At 39.9% G+C, this 27034-nt stretch overlaps 1 protein-coding gene across 6 annotated transcripts in view; it reads right to left on the bottom strand.

Annotated features, from left to right (window-relative positions):
• The window catches only part of col27a1b (collagen, type XXVII, alpha 1b), a 123231-nt gene extending 96476 nt beyond the window's left edge, over positions 1-26755 (bottom strand). For 5 of the 6 annotated variants that reach the window (XR_014606223.1, XM_084114521.1, XM_084114522.1 and 2 more), the window contains exons 1-4: positions 26333-26755; positions 22743-22813; positions 13118-14391; positions 1721-1774 (exon numbers count right to left, since the gene is read on the bottom strand). Coding sequence is in view for 5 of the 6 variants with exons in the window: in XM_084114521.1 (XP_083970647.1) it covers positions 1721-1774; positions 13118-14391; positions 22743-22813; positions 26333-26385 (1452 nt within the window). In the remaining variant the exon portion in view is untranslated. The remainder of the gene's footprint in view (positions 1-1720; positions 1775-13117; positions 14392-22742; positions 22814-26332) is intronic. The other variant, XM_084114523.1, reaches the window with a different exon arrangement.
• Positions 26756-27034: the final 279 nt, after the last annotated feature.

Here is a 27034-nt window from a genome sequence, read left to right as displayed (position 1 = left end):
TATACACCGAGGATAGTTTCTTAATATGGATAGTGGATTGTACCATGTGTAAGCATGAGGTATACATTCCATTTTTAAACATAAGCAACATGTTTTTCTACCTTACAAGGAAGTTGAAAGTCGCTCAGTGGTGTATATAAGCTCAATCTTACTGTACTACAGCAGAGAAACATCGGGAACACATAGACCTGGCACGAATACAACATCATCTCAAGTTTCTCTCCAATGCTGACGAATAAAGATTTTTCTTGGAAAGATAACTGGTGTCCGGTTCCGTGAATCAAATAATAATGGGGAAAAAGGCTTAATTCCAAGTCTACAATGTGTTGCTAAGTGTTATGAATAAGCAACTGAGGCTAACACTATGTAGAGTGAATGCAAGCATTTTGCTTATAATAAGCCCATCTAACGTATGGCACTGGTCGCATTTTTTAAAAATGTTTGAGGCCTCTTACACCGGACACATGAAAGTAAATATTATAAAGTGGTGCATGATGATGCTGTATGGTATTGAATCGTCCATTGTAGCTCGCTGTATTGCAATGCCCAGTTTGCTATGATGTGTCCATGAACCGTTTAATCTTTGATGGTCTAAATGCAGCGAATTTTGGCTTGCCCTTCTGTAACCAAAGCTGAATGTCTTTTCCCATGTAACAAATTGTACCATGCATATGAATTGCTATGAATGAAAACTGACAAATAACAAACATTACAGAAATTCAAAAAAACACATATAATTTTTTTTTATATATATCAGGATTTACGTGAAATATTCTTAGTACCTTGGGGGCACTGACTGATGGTGTAGGATACCAGCCACTCTGGAGAGCTTAAGAGCCGGTGAGCACCGGTGAGGCTTTAAATGCCTTTAATAAGACTGCTACAAAGAGCCCTTTCTTTAGCTCAACAGATTGGTTTCCCACAGTCCAGCCCTCAGGGGCCTCTCTAAAGGGCAGTCTCATAGGCCAGGGCAGGTATCTCACACACAAAACATCTAGACTTCCACCAAGAGAAGTCTCTTTGAATCACTGACTAACTGATATCTCATTGTCTCACTCTTTCTTCCACTCTTGATTACAATCTTACTGAGCAAAAAGTAATTTCTACAAGGTACTTACTCACCCTGATGACAAACTATCAGTTTGTAACAAAGAAAGACTTCAATGAGATTTAATAAATTGAGGAAAACTTTTTCACAAAATAAAATCAAGCCTTAACAACAACAACAAAAATGTATTGTAATGTGAACTAATAATTTCATTAAAGATTTTAAATACATTTAATTATATGCAACAAGAAATATGGAAATAACTTTTTTTTTATTTAGTGGTTCAATTTTCAATAATGAATGTTTTGGTCTGGATGTGAATTTGCATACATCTGATTATGGCCAGTGAAAATTATCATATAGTCCCAATGCAAATGGACTAAGCAAACTTTTTAAAATTATAATCCAATTTTAAAAAATTATTTCACAGAAACTGGATTTTACATGGAAATTGAACAAGCAGCAAAAATCTATTTTTGAGTGCAGGGCAGGCCATCGGAAATGCAAAGTTGATCTTGGTTTTATACAAACATATGGCGAATTGGGGTTTAATTGGAACTAGCCTTCCTCGACCATAAATAAAAGAACGCACCTCAGTTCAAAGACCTCTCCTATGCTTGGGCTAGGCAACAGAGACATGAGAAAATAAGTGAAGGATTTTAACAGGCTTACCCTTGGCCCTCTCTTTCCTGGTAATCCTGGCTTGCCAGGAGGTCCTGGAGGTCCCTGAAAGAGAAGGAGGGAGGGAAATCGTGACAAAAAGGCTCATTTAGTGTTAAATATCTACCTGCTGACATTGAATGAATTCTCAAACAAGGCAGTAATCCCCCTATTGGATGGAGGCAGTGACAAGCAACTGAGAATTGTTAGTTGACATGTAACACATTCTGCAAAAATAAATGTAGCCTACTGTAAAAATACAAATGTTCATTTTATTTTTGTGTACTACATTGTTGACTTTTCCAAGTAAATTTTTACCTACTCTCTGAATCTGTATTTACACAAACAAAACTGATATTATTGTAAAGAATAGAAAGCAGTTAGAGTCAACAAAAAAGTAGGGAAAAAAAACATGAAATTTGTATATAACAAATATTTTCATGGTGAAAAAACATCAAAACATTTTGACCAGTGTGGCTCACATGATGACCAAGACTTTTTATTTTGGTGGCATTGGCCAATTTACTGACACAATAACTAGGTTTTTAAACATGAATTAAATGTTTTGGGTGAGTTACTACCAGTGGCGGCTGCTGGTCTTTCAAAGAGGGGAAGCTCATTTTTGGCCTACATCATAAAAATTGTCAATTTATTTATACGGAAATTCTACGTTCCTTTTCAAGAAAATGCTCTGTGACCCTGTCGTACCAACTAGGCGTCTTTTCCAGTGACTTGACCAGTGTCCTCTCAATGGCCAGCAGAGTTAAATATAATTGTATAAATAATAAAGTATAATAATACTACTACTAATAATATATTTTTAAAATTATTTTAATAATTATTTTTTAATTATTACTAATAATAATATAAAAAATATAATATGTAATAATATAATAAAGGTATAAATGTATAATTGTGTGAAATGTATTATGAAAATTGGCTAGCAATTTCGACAAGCAAATACCAAGAAATAGGTCGCAGCAGTTTGTCTTTCGACTACACTTGAAAAATCTGCGATGGGACTGAGCTCAATTAGCTTTAGCATCAGCGACTTTTTATTGTATGAAATTGCTATCAAAAGGAGATGCAGACTTTGAACAGACCCTCCAATCATCACGCAGAAGCCCGGAGTCCAGACCAGCCCACTCCTCCATTCACCCCCAGAGACGCTGAGCATCCGTGGGCGGGACATAATCGCAGCATTTATCCAATGACCGGTTAGTTTCGAAGCACTGAAAAAACCTGTTCAAAGCAGCCCCATTGAAGTCAATGGACGCTAGGCTTCAACAGGGAAATGCACTGTGACGCTACGTGAATGTATGAGAAGGAAATCGAGTCCGTCGACCTGCTATATGTAACTGATTCTGAACGAACTCGTCTTTGAGATGAACGTTTTCTAATGCATTTTTAATCAATAAAATGGTAACACAATATTTGACCATTCATTTTTTGACATTATAGGGGAAGCCGAGCTTCACTTGCAGTCTTAAAGAAATCCCCACTGGTTACTACGTTCCCTTTCGTAAAGGGAACTCCCGCTGCATCGATACTCGATACTTTGGGGAATGCCTTCGGCATGAAGCGTCTGAAGTCTACTATACAACTATCCCAATCTGGATTGGTGCAACGTCATTACGTCACCTGTGACGTCGCATGTGACGGTGATCCGGAAGCTATAAAACGGTCACAGGAACCAGGAAATGTTAGCTTCTGGTCTTCAGCAAGCGCTCTATGTACAACTTGTCTGTTCTATTTGGTGTTGTTTGTCCCGTGAAAAGTATATATATTTATGATGGCGAGTGAGAAACAATTCAGGCAGTGTGCGTCCCCTTGCCCACGCTTTTTAGCTGAGGGTGACACACACTCGCTTTGTGTTGTTTGTCTGGGAGCGGAGCATGCACAGGCAGCGCTCGAGGGTGCTGTCTGTGCTAACTGTGAAACCATGCCCCTAAGAACGCTCCGCTCCCGGCGATCTATGTTTAATGAGGCCGGCCAGCCCCGCGATCCTCGTGGATCAGGTCCCGCGTCTGTCGAGGCAGCGCGGCGTCTGCATTCATGGGGATCGCAGAAGGATCTAGCTGATGATGTTGAGACGGCTTCGGCCCTTTCTCAGCATTCTGAAGCTAGTTCCCGTAGTTCCGCTCAGGGTGCGGAAGCCCGCGTTGCGGCTTCTTCCGCCCCTGTAGAGGAACCGATGCTCGAATTATCTGGTTCCGAGGAGCTAGATATTTTGGGCATCGAGGCAGGGGAATGTGAAAAATCGCCACCCCATTCCCCTGCCTTTGAGGAGCTGCTAGAGGTTGTGACTCGAGCAGTGGCCAAATTAAATATCGATTGGCCCTCTAAGGTGCAGGAAGCGACGGCAAAAAGCAAACTCGATGAGCGCTTCCTGCAGACTCGGTCACAGCCTCTACGCCGGAGTCTGCCCTTTTTTCCTGATCTCCACACTGAGGTGTCGAGATCGTGGAAAAAGCCCTTCTCCTCTAGAATATCTGGCCCCAATGTCCATTTTTATTCTAACATTATGGGTGCCAGGGAGGAGGGCTATGGGATGATGCCCAGGGTTGAAGAGTCTTTCGCAACACATCTCTCCCCTGACGCTGCATCATCCCTGCGGGCTCCGGCGCTTCCCACCAAGCCCTGCCGTACAACATCGGCCTTGGTCGGGAAGGCATATATGGCGGCAGGTCGGGCTGGTAGTTGCCTGCATACTATGGGGCTATTGCAGGCATACCAGGCCGACCTCCTCAAAGAGGTGGACGACAGCGGGGAGGTCGCCTTCGACGACATCAGGGAGATGCGTCGAGTGGTCGACTTGTCTCTCCGTGCTACCAAGGAGACGGCCCGCGCCATCGGCCGCTCCATGGCAGCACTGGTAGCCACGGAGGGACACTTGTGGCTGAATCTGTCGGGCATCGGGGACAAGGACAGGGCTTGTCTCCTCGATGCCCCAGTTTCGCCTTCTGGCCTCTTCGGCGAGGGCGTCAACAATGTCGTCGAGAGGTTTCAGGAGGCGAAACGACAGTCAGCCGCATTCAAAGAGTGCATCCCCCCGCCGTCGTTCCAGGTCTCGTGGGTCTGCTGCCAGGGGGCAGTCCCACGAGGCCGCCGCCAGCTCCTCACACCTGCTTAGGCAGAGGGAGAGTGTTGCTTCTCGCGCTCCCCCCCAAGGGGCCTGGAGACAGAAGCAACACCCTCAGCCGAAGCCTTCTAAGCCGAAAACAGATCTGAGGACTGTTATTCAGGCGAGGAAGGCTTCGGCTAAAAAACCATGATGGGACGTCCAGGTCTCTGAGGGCATCCCCCTCCGTGTGGGCTTTTTAAAATTTCGTTCCGCGGAGCCCTCAGGAAATCGATGTTGCTTTCCGCCGCCAAGTGCGCTTCGGGACGCATCGACTTCCAGCGAATATGTCACAAAGAAGGTTCCTATAAAATCTATGGTTCTGAAACGTTCGCTACCTCTCAAGAGACCTGGAGAAGAAGTGATTCGGTTAGCTCCTGCCAAGAGATTGCTTCAGGTCACCGAAAGTAAAAGTAAAAATGAATATGACAATGATGTTGTGAATCTTACACCTGAGGTCAGTCCTGAGAGGCTGATTCCCTTAGTAGATTATTTAGACACCTGGAAGGGTCTTCAAAATATATCTCAGTGGGTCCTGAATACAGTCGAGAAGGGATATAGAATCCAGTTCCAGTATAGACCACCTAGATTTAATGGTGTTATTCATACGCTGGTATCTCCTGATCAGGCTCAGGTGATGGAAGATGAAGTTCAGACTCTGTTAGCTAAGGAGGCCATAGAATATGTGCCCTTAGAGCAGAGGGAGTCTGGGTTCTACAGCCGGTACTTCATAGTTCCAAAAAAGGATGGTGGGCTGCGTCCTATTATAGATCTTAGGGTTTTGAATAAATCTTTGAGGAGATTTAAGTTCAAGATGTTAACTATACCTATGATCGTTCAACAAATCAGATCTGAGGATTGGTTTGTGACGATAGATCTAAAAGATGCATATTTTCATATTTCCATCATCCCACAACATAGGAAGTTCCTTAGATTCGCTTTTGGGGGAAAAGCTTATCAATATAGAGTTCTTCCTTTCGGCCTAGCTTTATCCCCTCGCACCTTCACTAAATGTATGGATGCATCCCTTGCTCCATTGAGACTTCAGGGGATTCGTATATTGAATTACATAGATGACTGGCTCATTTTAGCCCAGTCGAAAGATCTGGCAATTCAACATTGAGATGTTGTTTTGCATCATTTGAGGTGTCTTCGTTCTCTGGTCATGTGGAAGAAACCACGGTTCCTGTCTCAAGGCCCGGTGTTGGGAGCACCATGTCAGAGAAAGACCTTGACTACGGATGCTTCCCTCACGGGTTGGGGTGCGGTTATGGAGGGCCGTTACACCCGAGATACTTGGAAAGACCATCATCTCACATTGCATATTAATCGCTTGGAGATGTTGGCCGTATTTTTTGCCCTGAGGCACTTCCTTGTAGACCTCAGAGGCCATCATGTTCTGGTTAGGACAGACAATATGTCGGTGGTCTCTTATATCAACCGCCAAGGAGGTTTGAGATCTCGCCCTCTTTGTAGACTGGCGCATCAAATTCTTCTTTGGTCCCAGGACAAATTTCTCTCTGTCAGATCTATTTATATTCCTGGGGTTGAAAATATGGGAGCAGACATCCTGTCGAGGCAGGGGCTGAGGCCCGGGGAATGGCGGCTCCACCCTGAAGTGGTTGAGCTTATATGGAGAGAGTTTGGCCGGGCGGAGGTTGACCTGTTCGCTTCTCATGAGAACTCTCATTGCCCGCTCTGGTACTCCCTCTCACATCCAGCTCCGTTGGGCTTGGATGCCATGGTACAGGTTTGGCCGAGGTCACGCCTGTACGCTTTTCCCCCGATCGCTCTGCTCCCTGGGGTTCTAGAAAGGGTCAGGAGGTACGGAGTGAGACTACTCCTTGTAGCTCCGTACTGGCCGGCCCGAATTTGGTTTTCGGACCTTATTAGTCTCTTGGAGAGTCCTCCATGGGAAATTCCTATTAGGAGAGATCTTCTGTCTCAGGCTGATGGTACATTATTTCATCCCCGACCAGAGTTATGGAGACTATGGGTCTGGCCCCTGAGGGGGTCTCACCCATAATTAGGTTGCCCTTTCCACCGAGGTGGTCAGGACATCCATACTAGAACCCCACTCTACTAGGAACTAAACAATTAAGTTAGGGAGGGCATTGAACCCAGTGTTATTACTGCCCACTGGCTTCAGTACTGGTGTTCCATCCTACTCTCTAACGGGATCTCCCGTTCATGCTTAGGGCCTCTGTGGCGGCCTTAGTGCCCTCCGCAAGCCTCTAAGGGTGTGCACGTAGGGACATTCCCACTCAAACTCCATGTTCCTGTAGATTGGAGGATGAATCCTTTCATCCAGCCTATTGGCATCAGGCTGATGGGTTATCCCTGGCACCCATCATGTCCTGTGGATGACATATATTATATATATGAGTATATATGAATATATAGAAGAATCTATTGAGTCTGCTTCCTGCTCGTCTTACTCCCTGGAAGAGTGGTGGTGCTGCCCCCTCTTACTTGCTAGCGTGGGAGCCACTCTGCTTTATCTTTGCCCCGGTACTGAGGTGCCTGTAGGCAATATCATGATTCTTCAGGTATTCCATCCTCCATCGCATGTGTCGGATGATCAAGGTCATAGCCTTGGAGGTTCCTATATAGGCCTCAGGCTGAGAGGAGTCAGTCCATCTAGTTAGGTCGAGGGTTAGGAGCTATTCCCTTCATTAAGAGAACAGCTGGTTATCTAAAACCATTCATATCTGAAGTACAAGGTGCGCTTTTGCCTTCACCTCTTATCTAATGCTTTCTTCTGTCTGGGGCTCCCATCCAGTAGGTCGGTCGAGCCTCCGGCTCCAGACCTCCTCTTCCTACACCAAATCTTATGACAAGCTAGTTTGGATCTGCCCTCTACTCATTTTATCGTCCATGAGTGTACCAGATGCTTTATACCAGGGCGTTTTTCTCTCAGTGTGGCGGCGTGGGTATTCGTTCCCCAAAGTATCGAGTATCGATGCAGCGGGAGTTCCCTTTACGAAAGGGAACGTCTCGGGTTACTAATGTAACCCTCGTTCCCTGAGTAGGGAACGAGACGCTGCATCCCTCGGCCACACTTTTCGCACCCCTGAGAACGACTTGCTTTGACCAATTAGAAGCTAACATTTCCTGGTTCCTGTGACCGTTTTATAGCTTCCGGATCACCGTCACATGCGACGTCACGGGTGACGTAATGACGTTGCACCAATCCAGATTGGGATAGTTGTATAGTAGACTTCAGACGCTTCATGCCGAAGGCATTCCCCAAAGTATCGAGTATCGATGCAGCGTCTCGTTCCCTACTCAGGGAACGAGGGTTACATTAGTAACCCGAGACGTTTTGCAGAGATGCCATAGAGTTCTGATGTTCCAGCAGCAAATGGTTGTGACAACTGAACTTACAGTTTAGAGAATGTTAAGGCTGCTTCGAAAAGTGTGCCAAAGCGATTGAGAAAAATGCAATGTTTTTGCAAAATGTTTTAGGTTGAAAACAGGCATAGAACAGAGAGGACTTTTTTTTTAAATGTCTAAACTGAAGTTATTTGAAAAATAAATAAAAATTGGACTGCTGTTGTTTTCAATAAACTGTCCATACTGCTGCACTTTCTGGCTCGTTTTACTGGCAAATGACTGGTTTCAGTCATAGGCGCCCTTGTTAATTTTGCACATCATCTAGCTTTAAATCAATTACACACATGAATCAACTGAGCTTGCATTTAAGAGGTCAGTGTTTTCCTTTTACTTAGTCAAGGGAGATAAAAAAGAGCACATACAGGTCTGATATTATGATCCAGCAATTCATGTGCATCTGGCTCGTAGTACATGAAAGTAAACTTTATGAAAGTAGACTTTCATAGTTAATTACATATAAGGAGTATTACACTAGTAAGAATTTGAGTAAATAATTAGTTTCTGTACTTAAGTATCTTTTTGGCTACTTTTTAGTTTTACTGAGTATCAAAAATATTAGCAACTTTTACTCTCTACTTGACAACATTTTTGAATAAGTACTGAGATGAGTAATCCAGTTACTCTTTACATTTAGCATGGCACCTAACTTTTTCTGCAGCAGTTTATTTCTGCTACAAAAGAAGTGATTTTGCATCTTTACTCTTTACTCATCCAAATTAGTTAACAAGGCTATACTGTAAGATATTTGTACTTTTACTCAAGTGCTTTACAGGTACTCTTTACACCTCTGCATATAAGCTTATTATGTTGACCTTCATTCTTGAACATGCAGAATTACATAAAGTATTGAATGAAAAGTCTTTCTGTTTCTAGCCAAAAAAACCTCTAACCAACTTCATCTGCAATAAAAGACAGCAAACACTGCATAAGAGTCACTATGGGAAGCAGAAAGAGTGACTTTAGTGCTCCATTTTCATATTTTTCCTCAATTTCAAGCGGCAAATCTCACCAAACGGTAAGTGCATTTGAGATCTGCCAAACGCCTGGCTTGAATGTAGACGAAAGTAGGCGGCTGCAGTCATCCTCTAACTGTATTTGTGGCAGTGGCAGATATACAAATATTGGGTGTAATCCATTCAAGTGCTGCTAGTATTCCACTTTCAATATACTGACGCAAGTAAGAATACACAAAACAGAAGTTGCGTGACGTCATGTGAAAAGGTGAAAAGGTTAATGTGCCTATTAAGCCAAAAAAACATTTAGTTGTTATATTATTATATATTCTCTTTCTATCAAGTTCACAAAAATCTGGCAATGTCAATGAAGAACAATCATCATCAACATTTTTATATAATTTACCTGCAATTTGCTTTGGAATTTGCATTGTGTTAGTGACAAATGTGTCAGCAGCAATCCAAGTTGCATACACATCTGATGGCAACTTTGAACTAATGAAAATCACTGCTTGCAAATAAATTATACAAGACAATTCCTGGCAATGTTTCGTAACACCTGCAGACCTGGCAAGATCCCATATACTCATACTGAGCGATGCTGCCAGAACTCCACAATGTTTAATTGCAAGCTTCCTGTTTCTAATCATTTTGAAAGCAACACACTAATAAAAGATTATTCAAAGGTGTACACTATTAATGTTTTCAAGAAATCTACTTTAAAACTACTTTTAATAAACATGAACTGCATTTACTCTGCCTTTAGTTTTTATGCAATAAACTTCCTTGCTCAAGTAAAATGAGCTTCTATGGAGTAAGATCAAACATAATAGACCAAGAGACATTGTGCGCACAGTGTCTGCTTGATATGAATTACATTAATATGGTAATTTTGATTTCCAGAGAGAAAGAAAGACAGAAGAGCCCATTTGAGCCCCTTACTCTCTCTTCCACGTGGCAAATTTCCTGAATAAAAGCAAAAAAATCTTTCTCTCTCTGCCTCCAAGAAGGAATGAAAAGATTAGAAAAGAAGGAAACAAGACATTTTATAGTAATTGCTAAAGGGGATATCTCCCGAAAATGCACAGTGCTATCTGTGTGACAGCCATACTGAACAGCACATCTGGTTGTTGTTTGTTGTTGGAAAATAGTTCAGAACTTCACTGTGACTGTATTATACAGCACCATAATACACTGCATAATAGTGCTGGATGAGGCCGGTAGACTTTATAGCAAATATCAGCTCACTTGCACAGTTCCGCTCCCACACAAGCCTGTAGTAAAAATCTTATGCACAATAAATGGAAACTTATCCAGGAAGACTTATAGTTGTAAGTCTGTTACAAGATTGATTGATTCATTCTCATGCAATCACAGTGCAACCTTTATTTAAAAAAGAACTTTCCTTCAGGTTGTCAGCTAAAGGACATTATTCCTATTACAAAATCTATATTTTTTATAAGCATTTTTGTCTAGTTTTCCAGCACAAATATCTAAACATTTGTGAACCAAGATAAATTTACTTGACAAAAATATGCACATATGCTTTGTTTAAGCATAAAGGTACATTTAGTAAGGTTTAGTTTTAAAGTAATAATAAAAAGATATGACAATAGGTTAAAGAACAATAAATAATTCAAGATATATATTCTCTGAAAACAAGTCCCATAATGTACACAATTTTGCTGCTCAAGTGAATTTTTCTTGCTTTTAAGTTTCAAGGATGTTTAGATATGTTTAGCGGAAAACAAGACAAACTGCTGATTAGGTCTGCTGTTTTTTGGGGGGTTTTTTTGTTTTGCAGTGCGTGTCCTCTCACCCGCTGGCTTGTGACCTCATTATTTAACTACAAGGAAAAAGTGTGTAAGCATTACACATTACCGGCCTGTAATGCCCTTTCAAAGGATTTTAAAAACTAGGCTTAAGACCAAGACCACCAAAAACTCAAAGGCAACAATGATGACACCATTTTCCAGCCTTAAACCAGCATTTTGCACCCAGAGAAGATGTTTAACTGGTAAAAGGTGTAGTTTTGTAGTGTGTGGTATGTTATGTATTGAACTCCTCAAGAAGTTGGAAACCAACTGACAAAGAATCCCTACTACTATGCAATATGTATAGTATGCAATACTACTACAGTCAGCACTTAACTCTTTCCCAGCGATTGACGGAAATTCGATCATTTATGAAACAACGTTTCCTACCCATTGATTGAATTTTCCGGCTTTCCGTGTTTTCACTGTTATACAAGCAGATGCATATGTAAAAGAATGCGTTCGTCAACATTAAACAGCATAGAAATCAAATCTGCCTAACGTTACCAAATGAAATGTCGACCCAGGACGATGAGTAGGACTGTGCAAGCTTTGTTGGTGTTGATGGACTGCATCTACTCCATCTATATTTTGATCATCGTACTGAATCAGTCTTTGACAAAAACATGATTTTCTCAGCTTTTTGCTGAAAATGTAGATTTTTTTTAAAGAAACTTACCCACATTCAAGTGTTGATAAGTTGCATTAAGCAATAATAAAACAGGCTGTTTTTGATTAAAAGCAGAGAGTCACTTCTTTCTTTTGATATATTGGATTTACAACAAAATATTCTAGAGGTCATGAAACTTTTGTGAAAATGATCAAAAATGCTGTCGCTGGCTGGCAACTTTTTTCTAAAAAGCTGGTGAGGAAAGAGTTAAATATAACATATGGAGGGAGATGACAAGGCCAATGCACACACAAAAAAAACATGGCCACAGCCAATAATTCACATTTCACCATTCTTCAAAATAAGCAAAGCAGCACTAGCCATCTGGCCACCATAAGACACTGTTTAAAAAAGAAAGAAAATGGTCTTCAGACTACAAAGTTCTAGTGATCTGTTGAAAGCTGAAGACCTTGTTGTTATGGATCTGTATCCTGACTTAGCTTTGAGTATTTTAGCAAGCAAGTCAAAAAAAAATCATCTGGGAAAATCCTGCAATAATAACATTTTACTGTAAAATAAATGGATAATTTTGCTAGCCTGACAGACAAATTACTTGAAGTTGTTTCTAGGATATAATAAAAAAACATTGTCAAACTACTAAATAAGGTTTTCTTGCTCTTATTGAGGAGAGGAAGAAAACTTTTTTTATTCATTATGATATCCGGACAGTTATATCAACCCAACCTTTTATATCTAACAATATGTTACCTTTGTTACCAACCCAGTTACAGGTTGAGACCACAATCGTTTATTATATATATATATATATATATATATATATATATATATATATATATATATATATATATATATATATATATATATATATATATATATTAGGGCTGTGAAATGATTAATCGTGATTAATCGCATCCAAAATAAAAGTTTGTGTTCACATAATATATGAGTGTGTACTGTGCATAATTATTTTGTATATATAAATACACACACATGCATGTGTATATTTAAGAAATATTTGCTTAAATATACTATATAATTTGTATTATATATAAATATAAATATTTTATGTATAAATAAAAAAAAAATCTTAAATATATACATGCATGTGTGTGTATTTATATATACAAAATAATTATGCACAGTACACACACATATATTATGTGAACACAAACTTTTATTTTGGATGTGATTAATCACGATTAATCGTTTCACAGACCCAATATATATATATATATATATATATATATATATATATATATATATATTTATATATATATATTTATTAATTTTTTAAACCTTCAACCGAATCTTAACTACTACTTAATTTTTCATGAACTCACTCATCATGTATTTCAAACAAATCTATGAACAAGTTGTCAATACCTCAGCACCAATGACTAGGTCATGTTAGCAGAACATTTTACCAATTTCAATCCATACAAATGTGAAAAATACAAAGAGCATGGTTACAAAAAATATTAAAGAACATCCTACCGGTGGTCCAGGTTCTCCTTTCAGTCCAGGTGACCCTGCCAAGAGGGAGTATTGGGTTGGTTCATAGTCAAAGGTTTGGAAACCATCTGTGGCCGCAGGGGTGACAGGCTCAAAAGAGGTGGATTTGGTTCTGAAAAAGGAGGTCTCCTTTTGTAGAGGTCTCCGTGATGCTAATGTTGTAATCTCAGACATCGTGAATGTGCTAGAAGTTTTAGGGTGTGTTGTGGCAGGGGTCTGGATATCCAATTTGTTCTTCTGTTGGCCTGTTGGTCCGGCAGTGTCAGCCATCCTGTCCTCTTTTAATATCTGTGGCCTTAAAGTAGCCCTTACAAGGTTCTTCCTGGGGTTGCTTTGTTGAGTTGGCTTTGGAGATATTTGTGATGTCCTACTCCCAAAGGAGGCCATGGCAGTTTGTGCTGTGACCTGTAGGGGGGGCTGTAACGTGGGCTGGGCTATCGTTGGTGGCACTGTACTTTGTACTGACTGAGATGTCATTAAAGTAGACATGTTCAGGCATTGTGAGGTTTCATGATTGTGTATCTTGTCTTGTGTTAGTGAAGATTTAGAGCTAAAATGTCTGTCATTTATCTCTGTTACAATGTTTGGAGTCTGAATGGTGACAGACATATTGAGGTCCAGGGGTAATAGTGGTAAAAGAGGAGGGAGGTTAGGCCGATAAGTGTCAGCTTCCCTGCACTGTTTTTTAATGTACTTACAATAATTGTGAGCTGCCTTAGCAGAGGGATGAATATCAAACTGGCAGATGGCTCCTTCAAACTGCACAGAGTTCTGGCTCATTTTTCCCAAGCGAAAGGAGCCCTCTGGATCCAGCGTTTCTTCATTTTTAAAATGCAAATCTGCATGCATACTTGTCTTCCCACAAGAAGTATATAACGTAACCCTTTGGGCTTGGATGTCCAAAGCCAGGTTGTGCCACTGGCCATTGTGAACATCATAATCAAAATTTACAGTGTTCATTTGGCCCAAGTAAACTAAGATCTTCCCAGGGATGAACTGCACCCCTAGTTGCAGTCTTTTCCTCTTTGTCACAACGGTGAAGAGGAAAGCATTGTTTATGCGATGCGAACATACGCTAAGGATGAGAGTGAACGCAGAGCCCAGTGATGGAGGGATGACAGAGCTCACTGGGATGTCAATTCTCGCCCTCTGGGTTAGGATGACTCCAGATTTGAATGGGATGACACCTTGAGGTGTGGAGCGTGTCCCAGGTGGTCTTTTCCCAACCAATCCAAGTCTTTGTAGCACGTCCACATCTACAAAAAGGAAAACCACAAATAATTGCAGGAATAATTAATATACATATATGTACTGTGAAAAAAGAAAAAGAAAAAAGCATTTAGATCAAAATGGATCTCGTCGCAGTCGACTGAAGGCTTGCAGCTGTTTCTCACACACTGAGACACTGAGCTCATTATAGGAACATATCATTAACAAAAGCATGTGTAGAACATATGCGGCAAAGGTAATGTTTCATCTGGGGCAATGCTTCAGTTTCCCATTAAATACTCTACTGATATTGTTACAAGTAGAAAAATAACACTGTGTGGGCTTATGTTTTACAGATTCATCAACTGTACTACAAATTCATTAGATCGTTAGAGGTCTGCAATAAGTTAGGTCAAGTAAAGTGAGTGGGAGTGCAACTCAAACGTCCCTGTAAAATTTACAAAACCACAAGCACAAGCGCATTCCAGTTTATATGTCGATTTGTGTATAAGATGGCAAAAAAAAAAAAAAATGCACATAGTATATATACTGTAGATCCATTCTTCTAAATCTGTATTTTTGTCTTGTTTCCCAAAAAAGAAAAACAAGATAAACTTACTTAAGCAAAAGATAATAAGCCCTTCTTTTTATGTATATTTTTACTGGCAATATTATAAGCATGAGCCTCACTATTTGTTTTCATTTTTTATCAAAGCACTGGGGTAAGCAAAATTTACTTCTATGAAGTTTTATAACAATTTTGCTACTTTTGCAAGATTATAATTTTACTGGAAATCAAGACAATAACATTGACTATACATAAGATTTTTTTTTCTTTGGCTGTTAAACAACTGCTATAACCAATATCAATAATGCCTTATGTGATCCCTTTGCTAGAAAGTAGATATGATGCATTAAGTGGTAAAAGAAACAGTCAATGCCATCTATCTTAGGGCTGTCACTTCTAAACAGTCAGTAATGAGTTTAGAATAAAAATAAATTAGTGTATGCATTACAAAACCAAATCTAACCCAAACACATCCCGACTAAACAAAATCCAGCTCAACATTTGTGGTTATAAAATATACCCAATGAGCACTAAATGAAAAGCACATGTAAATGGAATAATGCGCATGGACTCTCCCCCCCCCCCCCATAAGCCCAGATGATGATCAGCAGATTGGACGGGATTGTTGAAAGAGAGCACTATGTCTGCAGTAGTATTGTAAGCAAATCTAAACAGATTTACTAACATAATGGCCACTTCATTATCAAGCATGTCAGAAAGAGGTGACAGATCATCTCCTGACAAACAGCTGGAAAACAACTGCTCTGAATTTAGAAAATTAATGATGTGAATAATTTCACATTAATCACATGAGATCCTGACATAAAACTCGAACAAAAACAAGACTCCTGCGATGCACCTCAAAAGAACATATGAAGAACAGCCGCTGGTTCTACTCACAAATCACTGTAAGGAATCTGAAACAGCATGAAATAAACTTCTTTAAAGCAGGGCTCAGCGATAAGCATGACCCACTGACCTAGGGCCAGTGTGAGCGAGTTTAGGGCCAGTTGACACAATTGATCTTGCCACATCAAACCATTGATGCATTGTCATTACATCTTACACTTTTTTTCTTAAACACACTCTCTTCCACTCTCATTACCCACAATTGAGGTGCCCTTGAGCAAGGCACATAACCCCCAATCACTCCCTGGGAGCCGCAGCAAAAATGGCTGCCTACTGCTTTGGGTGTGTGTTCACGGTGTGTGTGTGTGTACAATACTCACTGCTGTGTGTGTGCACTTGGATGGGTAAAATGCAGAGCACAAATTCAGAGTATGGGACGCCATACTTGGCTGCACCTCACGTCACATTTGTATGCCTTGCTTTGAACATTGCTGTTGTAAATTCTGGTCATTTAAACATGTTTTTGTTCCTCGGGTAAAAGATTGTCTAGCTGGCGACTGGTCTGGCTCAAACAAACCACTGGTCTGTGCCTGTGCCGTTTGATCAGGACTGGTCAGCTGCCCCAGACTAAAGATTTTTCTAGTTGACTAGTAGTCACTCATTTAAGCTATAAGTTGACTAATCGGACACTTATAATATTAATTATATACACTGAACAAAATTATAAACGCAACACTTTTGTTTTTGCCCCCATTTATCATGAGCTGAACTCTTTCTATATACACAAAAGGCCTATTTCTCTGAAATATTGTTCACAAGTCTGTCTAAATCTGTGTTGGTGAGCACTTCTCCTTTGCAGAGATAATCCATCTACCATACAGGTGTAGCATATCAAGATGCTGATTAGAAAGCATGATTATTGCACAGGTGGCCACAATAAAAGGCCACTCTAAAATGTGCAGTTTTATCACACAGCACAATGCCACAGATGTCGCAAGTTTTGAGGGAGCATGCAATTGGCATGCTGACTGCAGGAATGTCCACCAGAGCTGTTGCCCGTGACTTGAATGTTCATTTCTCTACTATAAGCCGTCTCCAAAGGCGAATTTGGCAGTACATCCAACCGGCCTCACAACCACAGACCACATGTGACCACACCAGCCCAGGACCTCCACATCCAGCATCTTCACCTCCAAGATCGTCTGAGACCAGCCACCCTGACAGCTGCTGCAACAATCGGTTTGCATAAAAGCAAAGAATTTCTGCACAAACTGTCAGAAACCATCTCAGGGAAGCTCATCTGCATGCTCGTCATCCTCATCGGGGTCTCGACCTGACTGCAGTCCGTCATCGTAACCGACTTGAGTGGGCAAATGCTCACATTCAATGGCGTCTGGCACTTTGGAGAGGTGTTCTCTTCATGGATGAATCCTGGTTTTCACTGTACAGGGCAGATGGCAGACAGCGTGTATGGCGTTGTGTGGGTGAGCGGTTTGCTGATGTCAACGTTGTGGATCGAGTGGCCCAAGGTGGCGGTGGGGTTATGGTATGGGCAGGCGTATGTTATGGACAACGAACACAGGTGCATTTTATTGATGGCATTTTGAATGCACAGAGATACCATGATGAGATCCTGAGGCCCATTGTTGTGCCATTCATCCACAACCATCACCTCATGTTGCAGCATGATAATGCACGGCCCCATGTTGCAAGGATCTGTACACAATTCCTGGAAGCTGAAAACATCCCAGTTCTTGCATGGCCAGCATACTCACCGGACATGTCACCCATTGAGCATGTTTGGGATGCCCTGGATCGGCGTATCTCGGATTATCTCGGCAAAGGAGAAGTGCTCATTAACACAGATTTAGACAGATTTGTGAACAATATTTGAGAGAAATAGGCCTTTTGTGTACATAGAAAAAGTCTTAGATCTTTGAGTTCAGCTCATGAAAAATGGGGGCAAAAACAAGTCTTGCGTTTATAATTTTGTTCAGTGTATATATATATATATACACACTCACCTAAAGGATTATTAGGAACACCATACTAATACTGTGTTTGACCCCCTTTAGCCTTCAGAACTGCCTTAATTCTACGTGGCATTGATTCAACAAGGTGCTGAAAGCATTCTTTAGAAATGTTGGCCCATATTGATAGGATAGCATCTTGCAGTTGATGGAGATTTGTGGGATGCACATCCAGGGCACGAAGCTCCCGTTCCACCACATCCCAAAGATGCTCTATTGGGTTGAGATCTGGTGACTGTGGGGGCCATTTTAGTACAGTGAACTCATTGTCATGTTCAAGAAACCAATTTGAAATGATTCGAGCTTTGTGACATGGTGCATTATCCTGCTGGAAGTAGCCATCAGAGGATGGGTACATGGTACATTACGCCAAATTCTGACTCTACCATCTGAATGTCTCAACAGAAATCGAGACTCATCAGACCAGGCAACATTTTTCCAGTCTTCAACTGTCCAATTTTGGTGAGCTCGTGCAAATTGTAGCCTCTTTTTCCTATTTGTAGTGGAGATGAGTGGTACCCGGTGGGGTCTTCTGCTGTTGTTGCCCATCCGCCTCAAGGTTGTGCATGTTGTGGCTTCACAAATGCTTTGCTGCATACCTCGGTTGTAACGAGTGGTTATTTCAGTCAAAGTTGCTCTTCTATCAGCTTGAATCAGTCGGCCCATTCTCCTCTGACCTCTAGCATCAACAAGGCATTTTCGCCCATAGGACTGCCGCATACTGGATGTTTTTCCCTTTTCACACCATTCTTTGTAAACCCTAGAAATGGTTGTGCGTGAAAATCCCAGTAACTGAGCAGATTATGAAATACTCAGACCGGCCCGTCTGGCACCAACAACCATGCCACGCTCAAAATTGCTTAAATCACCTTTCTTTCCCATTCTGACATTCAGTTTGGAGTTCAGGAGATTGTCTTGACCAGGACCACACCCCTGAATGCATTGAAGCAACTGCCATGTGATTGGTTGATTAGATAATTGCATTAATGAGAAATTGAACAGGTGTTCCTAATAATCCTTTAGGTGAGTGTATATATATATACAGTGAGGAAAATAAGTATTTGAACACCCTGCTATTTTGCAAGTTCTCCCACTTAGAAATCATGGAGGGGTCTGAAATTGTCATCGTAGGTGCATGTCCACTGTGAGAGACATAATATAAAAAAAAAAATCCAGAAATCACAATATATGATTTTTTAACTATTTATTTGTATGATACAGCTACAAATAAGTATTTGAACACCTGTCTATCAGCTAGAATTCTGACCCTCAAAGACCTGTTAGTCTGCCTTTAAAATGTCCACCTCCACTCAATTTATTATCCTAAATTAGATGCACCTGTTTGAGGTCGTTAGCTGCATAAAGACACCTGTCCACCCCATACAATCAGTAAGAATCCAACTACTAACATGGCCAAGACCAAAGAGCTGTCCAAAGACACTAGAGACAAAATTGTACACCTCCACAAGGCTGGAAAGGGCTACGGGGAAATTGCCAAGCAGCTTGGTGAAAAAAGGTCCACTGTTGGAGCAATCATTAGAAAATGGAAGAAGCTAAACATGACTGTCAATCTCCCTCGGACTGGGGCTCCATGCAAGATCTCACCTCGTGGGGTCTCAATGATCCTAAGAAAGGTGAGAAATCAGCCCAGAACTACACGGGAGGAGCTGGTCAATGACCTGAAAAGAGCTGGGACCACCGTTTCCAAGGTTACTGTTGGTAATACACTAAGACGTCATGGTTTGAAATCATGCATGGCACGGAAGGTTCCCCTGCTTAAACCAGCACATGTCAAGGCCCGTCTTAAGTTTGCCAATGACCATTTGGATGATCCAGAGGAGTCATGGGAGAAAGTCATGTGGTCAGATGAGACCAAAATAGAACTTTTTGGTCATAATTCCACTAAACGTGTTTGGAGGAAGAAGAATGATGAGTACCATCCCAAGAACACCATCCCTACTGTGAAGCATGGGGGTGGTAGCATCATGCTTTGGGGTGTTTTTCTGCACATGGGACAGGGCGACTGCACTGTATTAAGGAGAGGATGACCGGGGCCATGTATTGCGAGATTTTGGGGAACAACCTCCTTCCCTCAGTTAGAGCATTGAAGATGGGTCGAGGCTGGGTCTTCCAACATGACAATGACCCGAAGCACACAGCCAGGATAACCAAGGAGTGGCTCTGTAAGAAGCATATCAAGGTTCTGGCGTAGCCTAGCCAGTCTCCAGACCTAAACCCAATAGAGAATCTTTGGAGGGAGCTCAAACTCCGTGTTTCTCAGCGACAGCCCAGAAACCTGACTGATCTAGAGAAGATCTCTGTGCCAAAATCCCTCCTGCAGTGTGTGCAAACCTGGTGAAAAACTACAGGACGTTTGACCTCTGTAATTGCAAACAAAGGCTACTGTACCAAATATTAACATTGATTTTCTCAGGTGTTCAAATACTTATTTGCAGCTGTATCATACAAATAAATAGTTAAAAAATCATACATTGTGATTTCTGGATTATTTTTTTTTAGATTATGTCTCTCACAGTGGACATGCACCTACGATGACAATTTCAGACCCCTCCATGATTTCTAAGTGGGAGAACTTGCAAAATAGCAGGGTGTTCAAATACTTATTTTCCTCACTGTATATATATATACACATACTGTATATATATAAAGCTTGCCACAGCACACCGGCAAAAGTAATGATTATGAATGTGTTGGAAAAAACAGCAAGGAGACTACCTGAAAATTTTAACAATTTATTAATAAACTAGTGATTTCTGAGTCTGTGTCGGTTGAAAAGATGAGCGATGTCAGAATGAAATATCAGTGGAAATTGGAATGTCATACCCTGGAAATCATACTTACCACTAAAAGCAACAGCTAGAGAAGTATTCCAATAACTCTCCAAGGTAAAGTTGACCACACAAACTCGTCATCTCCACAGTATAGTCGATGCGCATTTAGAGAGAAATGCACCTTAAGTTTAGCATGCAATACTAATTTATCTTCCACACTCTGCATGAACACTTGGATTTGCGGCTAATAATAGCGCACATTAATCTAGGTTAACGTTTGAGTAAGCAGCTATGTAAAGTGGCTAACATTAGGCTACTGCTTAGATGTTTCAAATGATAAACCATGTTTGAGGTCAATGAATGAAAGTCAAGTGTTTGGATTTCCAGCCAGACATAATTACCACATCCGGACTAGCATTGTTAACGATCTGTCCATTACGAACTGCGTAACTTCGCCACTTCCTTTTTTTTGCGACTAATTTAATTAAAATTTGGTCGACTAAGCCTCTTCTCGTCGACTAAGGTTAAGTCGACTATTAGGTGGCAGCCATAGTCAGGACGCAATGTAAAAGTCAAAGTAAGAGCCCTGTTACAGACTCTAATGTTCCATGGAGTTAAGTCAAGTCAAGTCAAGCCACCTTTATTTATTTAGTGCTTTATACAATACAGTTTTGTTTCAAAGCAGCGTTACAGGGATCAACAGGAAAATAATGATTCAATGATGCAAACTGTTTAATTCTGCTGTAAAGCATCTCTAAAAAGAAAATAGTGTCATTGTTCAGCTGAGGTCAGTTCAATGTTGATCCAGTTTTGTTCAATAACTATGTAAAGATAATCAAATATGAAATGAGTTTAATTCAGCTATAAAGCAGCTCTGTAGAAATCAGTAATGTCATTGTCCTGTTCTGTTCAGTTCCCTTCTCATCTAATAATGTCAGTTTGTTTAAGTCAGTAGATGCATTTGAAATGGGACAGTAAGGTGAAATCTATCATAATTTCAAGGGCAACAGGACGTTATGTCAGAATGAAATGTCAGTGGAAAGTGGAATGTCATACCCAGGAAATCATACTTTAAGATAAGAGCAAAGGCTAGAGAAGAATTCCAGAAACTATCCAGCAACGGCTCAAAAAGATGACTTGATCATAAGTCATGCAGCGGATACCTGGATAAATCTCAGCCAGCAGAGGGAAAATGTGCTATATGGACTGTTTCACATATGGTAAAAACATCAAACATACACTCAAGAACAAAGGCACCTTTCATGACTTGTTTAAAACATGATGGCTGTTGCATTTCATTAATGTCTGACACAGAAGCACCACATGTTATGTGTACATGAATGAGTTAGGCTGAATGTGACAGATGTTATGAACCACCCACCACATTAAATCTGGTCAAAGCAGATGTGGGAAATCTAGACACACCTTGAATGAGAATCAGTAAGTTTAGACCACTTGATTGAAACAAACATGTACATCTTAACATCTTAAAAAGTGCACATGCTAGTTCTTTATGTCATGCTCAGTGCTGTAATTTCAATGAATCTTTACAAAGCACAATACCTCAATTGAATTGACAGTTGTATATTGCAGGAATAGACCACCAGCATTATTTATGCTAGAAGTAAATACAGGATCTGTCCAATACTCAAAGCTACTACAGTAAGCAGACTCAGTCAGTGACAGGCACAATGCCATTCAAATGAGGTTGGAATCAAACACAAAGCATATAGAATCACAGAAGCAATGGCTTCTGATTTACTATAGAAAAATAAACAGACTCAGACCAGTCATATGTTGTTGATCAAAGGCTGCTCCATATATCATCTGAATATTGTTAACACTGGCAAATACGGAGCATACTGCTTCTTAAAAACTAAGTACCTATAGCCTCTTTCACCTCTGACTCATGGAAAACTCCAATGGGTTGTAACATTAGAGGTCTATTTATCCAAGTCCTGTCAAGTATCCTCAAACTTTATTGCAAGGCAGTGTGAGGTCTTTGGACTTCAATGAACCCATGTGCTCATGTAACGTACAGGGTTATGACACAGATGTCAAGACCATGGTGAAAGTGAACATAAGCATAGTTTGCATGCTGATCAGGCACTAAAATTGTGTTAGAAAATATAAAAAATATATGAATGAAAATCACTTACCTGCAGACTGTGCTTGTGAAAACCTCAGACAGCATGTACAGTAAAGAACCATGCAGAAAAAGACAGCTCTCCTGTTAAAAAAACATAAATTACAGTTACAAACTGACCAAATCAACATTTAGTTTAAACTGATTTGTGATTTTACAATGCCTCCTGGCAACATCACAGCTAAAGCATTAATATCAACAGTAGATGCAACTTAGTAAAATTAATTAATTTCCAGTCATTTTTCTGCCAATATTAATGTTATGCCTTATCCACAAATTTGAACCACAGAAGAACTTCCCCAGACAATGAATTTAAAATAAAACTGGTTTACACAATACCATTCAAAAGGTTTTTTTATTAATATTACTTTTTAAAGAAGACATGATCAATCACCAAGGCTGCATTTATTTGATCAATTTACAATAAAAACAGCAATAACGTGAAAAATTTAAATAACTGTTTTCTGTTCTAATATATTTTCAAATGTAATGTATTCCTGTGATTGCAAAGCTGAATTTTCAGCATCATTATTGCAGTTTTAGTGCCAGATGATCCTTCAGAAATGATTCTAATATGCAGATTTGGAGCTCAAGAAACATTTCTTATTATTATCAATGTTGAGAACAGTTGTGCTGCTTAATATTGTTTTGTGAAAATTTAAGCATTTTAGGATTCTTTAATGAATAGAAAGAACATGCTGTTTTTGTGCATGTATCTTTAAATGCAAATGAGCTGCTGCTCCCCACCCTGCTTTCCAGAAGAGGGCGAAGCCTGTACCGCTCATGTATTGGATTACTCTGCCAAAAAACGAAAACATCTGTTTGGTTTTGATTATCATCTCTATCGCGGTCACGCTCACGTGACATTGCAGTGATTCATCATAATGAAAGTTTATTATCGGCATGTGTTTTATCAGTCTAAACTTCTGATATATGGTTTTCGTCCCGTGAGTATTAAACTAAGTTCTCTTTTACGGCTTATTGTGCTCAAACTGTCAATAACACACACAAGGTTATGAAAAAACACAAAGTTCACATAAACACAGTCGGTTATGTCTGTGAATGTAAATAGCAAGTAAAGAAATTGCATGTGTATATTAGATCTGTGTATTAAAGTGAAAGCAGTGTAATATACAGTACCTTCTGCTATATATGACGTTAATATGAATAAAATAACAAAAGAAAAACAGAAAATCACTCACTGCTCTTGATTGAATTAACTTTAGTAGCTTTAATAAGAACACATTTCTTACTTAAATGCTGCTGGAAAATGCTCTGGCGAGCAGATAAACATGGCGGACTGTGTACAGCTCACACAGAGCGGAGTCTATTCTAATAGGGCAGAGTCCATCAGAAGCTGTGGGCGGGGCCTAAGCATATGTGACATCACATTGCATAGAAACTGAAAACGGCTTATTCTGAGACACTGCTTATGAATTATGGGGATTAATAAAAATGAGTGGGTGGATTTTTACCATTATGTGGTTGCGTACACACATTGTGTATATGTGGTTGCGTACACACATGCTGACACAAATTTATGTTCAAACACCAAGTAAAAGTGAATTTTGCATAATAGGTCCCTTTAATGCACCATTGCTGAATAAATATTAAATTTATAAATAAAATGTTATTTTATTTTTTTACATTTAAAAAGAAAATCTCACTGACCCAAAACTTTTGAATGGTAGTGTATATCCTAAGAGTTTAATAAAGTTCAAACATTTATTTCCCACATGCATACTGACTAGAAATCTGTTTTCAAAGTTTATGTTATGTGTCCAGTCTCTCAAATGACAATGAGTGACAAGCAGCTTAAAGGTCCAACAGTAGTGTTTCGCAACAGCTGAGAAAACAACAAGGCCTCTGAGAGAGTTATTTAAAACCCATGAAAGGTCAAACCAAAGAACCAAAAACTCTTTGCCACTGATCTTTTTTTCTCTCCGCTACCGAAAGAAAACAAAGTATTGGGATCACATTGTTCCATTCTACACTAAAGCATCATCACATCCATCTAAATTATCAGTCTAGTCAGTGTCCAAAAGCAACGCTCCATCTGCCTGTAGACCCAGTAACACTTGGCAGCAGCAGCAGTATTTACTGTAAAGCCCTAACAGCTGTTTCTGCTCAGTAGTCAAAGCTTATCATCTGCCTGGATACCAAAAATTTGCCATGCTCCATATAGAAAGTGAGTGTTTCCTCTCAGTATGCCAAGGCGAGGAAATTCTGAGAGCTTCATTCTAAAAGCTTGTAAATCAATCAAAAACCGATACACTAAAATGAGTGCATTGAATTATGGTCAATGATTCAATGCACTCATTGACTATAATTCATAATTCAATATTTAGGTTAGTGCAGATCCAATATGAGTTGATTCTTCTTAAAATCTTAAATTTGATCTATCACCCAAGAAACATGAAAGAAAAAATTGTGAATTAGGGGTGGTCCTGCAGTGTCACTGAAATTCTAATGGAGACTCCATAAATGGATTGACGAGTGCAGATATATTGAGGTATTTATAATGAGTGTTGATCAATTTGCACTATGCAGCAAAAATGGTTGATTCTGTGACAATAAGCAAAGATGGATTTGCATGACATCGTAAGACTCCTCTGTAACTCTGGTGTTCAGTTATATATTCTTTTTCTGCCCCCATGTGCTGACACTGTGAATGTGGGAATGCCATTCGTGACCAAATTTTGTATTTTACTTTAGTAAGCATTTTCTGTCATAGCCACAAGAACTAAACACTTGCCATGGACAATGATACAGTTCAGAGAGTGTAAGAGAGAGACAGCACTAACCTAAGATTTCACCCCTAATAAGGTATATAAAATGGAAATTGTATACAAATGCAATCAAGATCTGTAACAACTGATCACTCTATGCCAGTTATACAAATGAGAAAACTTAGGCTAGAGAAACACCAAACATGGATCTGGAGAAAAACACAATCAAGATAATTATACTCATAATATATTTTTTTCTTAAATTATAGGCTACCTCACAAAATGCTGTCAGATATCTTTGCTTAAAATAAAGAAAAAAAAAGTTTGCCAAACGAGGTAAAAAAAATGTATTACATTTTTTTTTCTTTTTACAGTTCACTGAAAAAGTGTGTTATGCATTTTAGCTTCTCAAGCGAAACAATCTTGTTTGATTTTAGGTATATTTTACGGGAAAACAATTGAAATACTAAGTAAATAGCCTCCTGACAAAACAGCTGAGCAGGACACTAAAAAACAAGTAAATAACTCCTAAACTAACCACTGGTTACAAAACACAATTTAAAGCAATTAATTCATTAAATCAGAAAAAAAAAAAAAAAAAAAAAAAAAAAGTTAATCTAAAACAAATAGGTTTATTTTGCTCAAAACAATCTACTTCTGGTTCTGATAGAATGCTGTTCAAAAAAGTTAAACACGTTTTCTCTGTCCCATTCATTCATCAAGTTTCCCAAAACTTCAGAATGGACATCATAACGGACCTCCCTTCGCGAACTCATTCTTCCTTATGTAACCGAGCTGACAGCCAACAGGCTAATTTATGACCCATTTAACATTTGTGTGAAATCTATCTATCTATTGACATGACGTTACTCACCCCCCGACTCCAGCTGCTTTGAGTCTGGAGTTCGGGGCATTGTCCGGCTCCATCGCGCTTACTTCATTCTTCCTCGGGAGTGTTTGCTGCAGTCAAGACATGACAGAGTTGCTGATTTACTTCCATATCACCACGTCCCTTAATAACTGCTGAAGGTCTTAATGCACCACTGTATTACAACACTACATGCCGTAGTCTTTCCCAATTGACAAATGTAGTGCTTTCCAAAGAGAGAAACCTGCGAGGCGCAATGCAGACTTTTCCATCTGACAGTAATAGATCCAATGATGCTGAAAACTAGAAAGTTAAGTCCAAAGAGGCACAGACATCGTTTGCAGAAGTGAAGTACAAGCGTTTAGTCAAGTCGCCGAATCTCAAGTACTTAGTAGGCATGCTGAAGATTTGAGACACTGGAAGCATATTTCCCTCTGTCGCCCTCAACTGTCTTATGAGGAAGAAACACTTCGCTCTGGAAACTAGAAGGGATTCAATGGAAGGTGTGTCTTTCCAAACCCACGCGTTTATTTTCGCTTTCGTCGAAAAAAAAAAAAAGCCAATATATGTAGGCTATATTTAATTTATCACAGATGTGGATCATTAGTTCCCTCATCGCACTTTCATGCTGATTTGGGCATTTGCTCTTGTAAAAGTCTATCTTGTAAGGGTTATTTAACTTTCAACAATAAATAAAACTTTTTTATG

Source organism: Abramis brama (genome assembly GCF_963993115.1).
Source record: "Abramis brama genome assembly, chromosome: 5".
NCBI lineage: Eukaryota > Metazoa > Chordata > Actinopteri > Cypriniformes > Leuciscidae > Abramis > Abramis brama.
The sequence above is the reverse complement of the archived record's forward strand: the minus strand, read 5'-3'. Positions and strand labels throughout refer to the sequence as shown.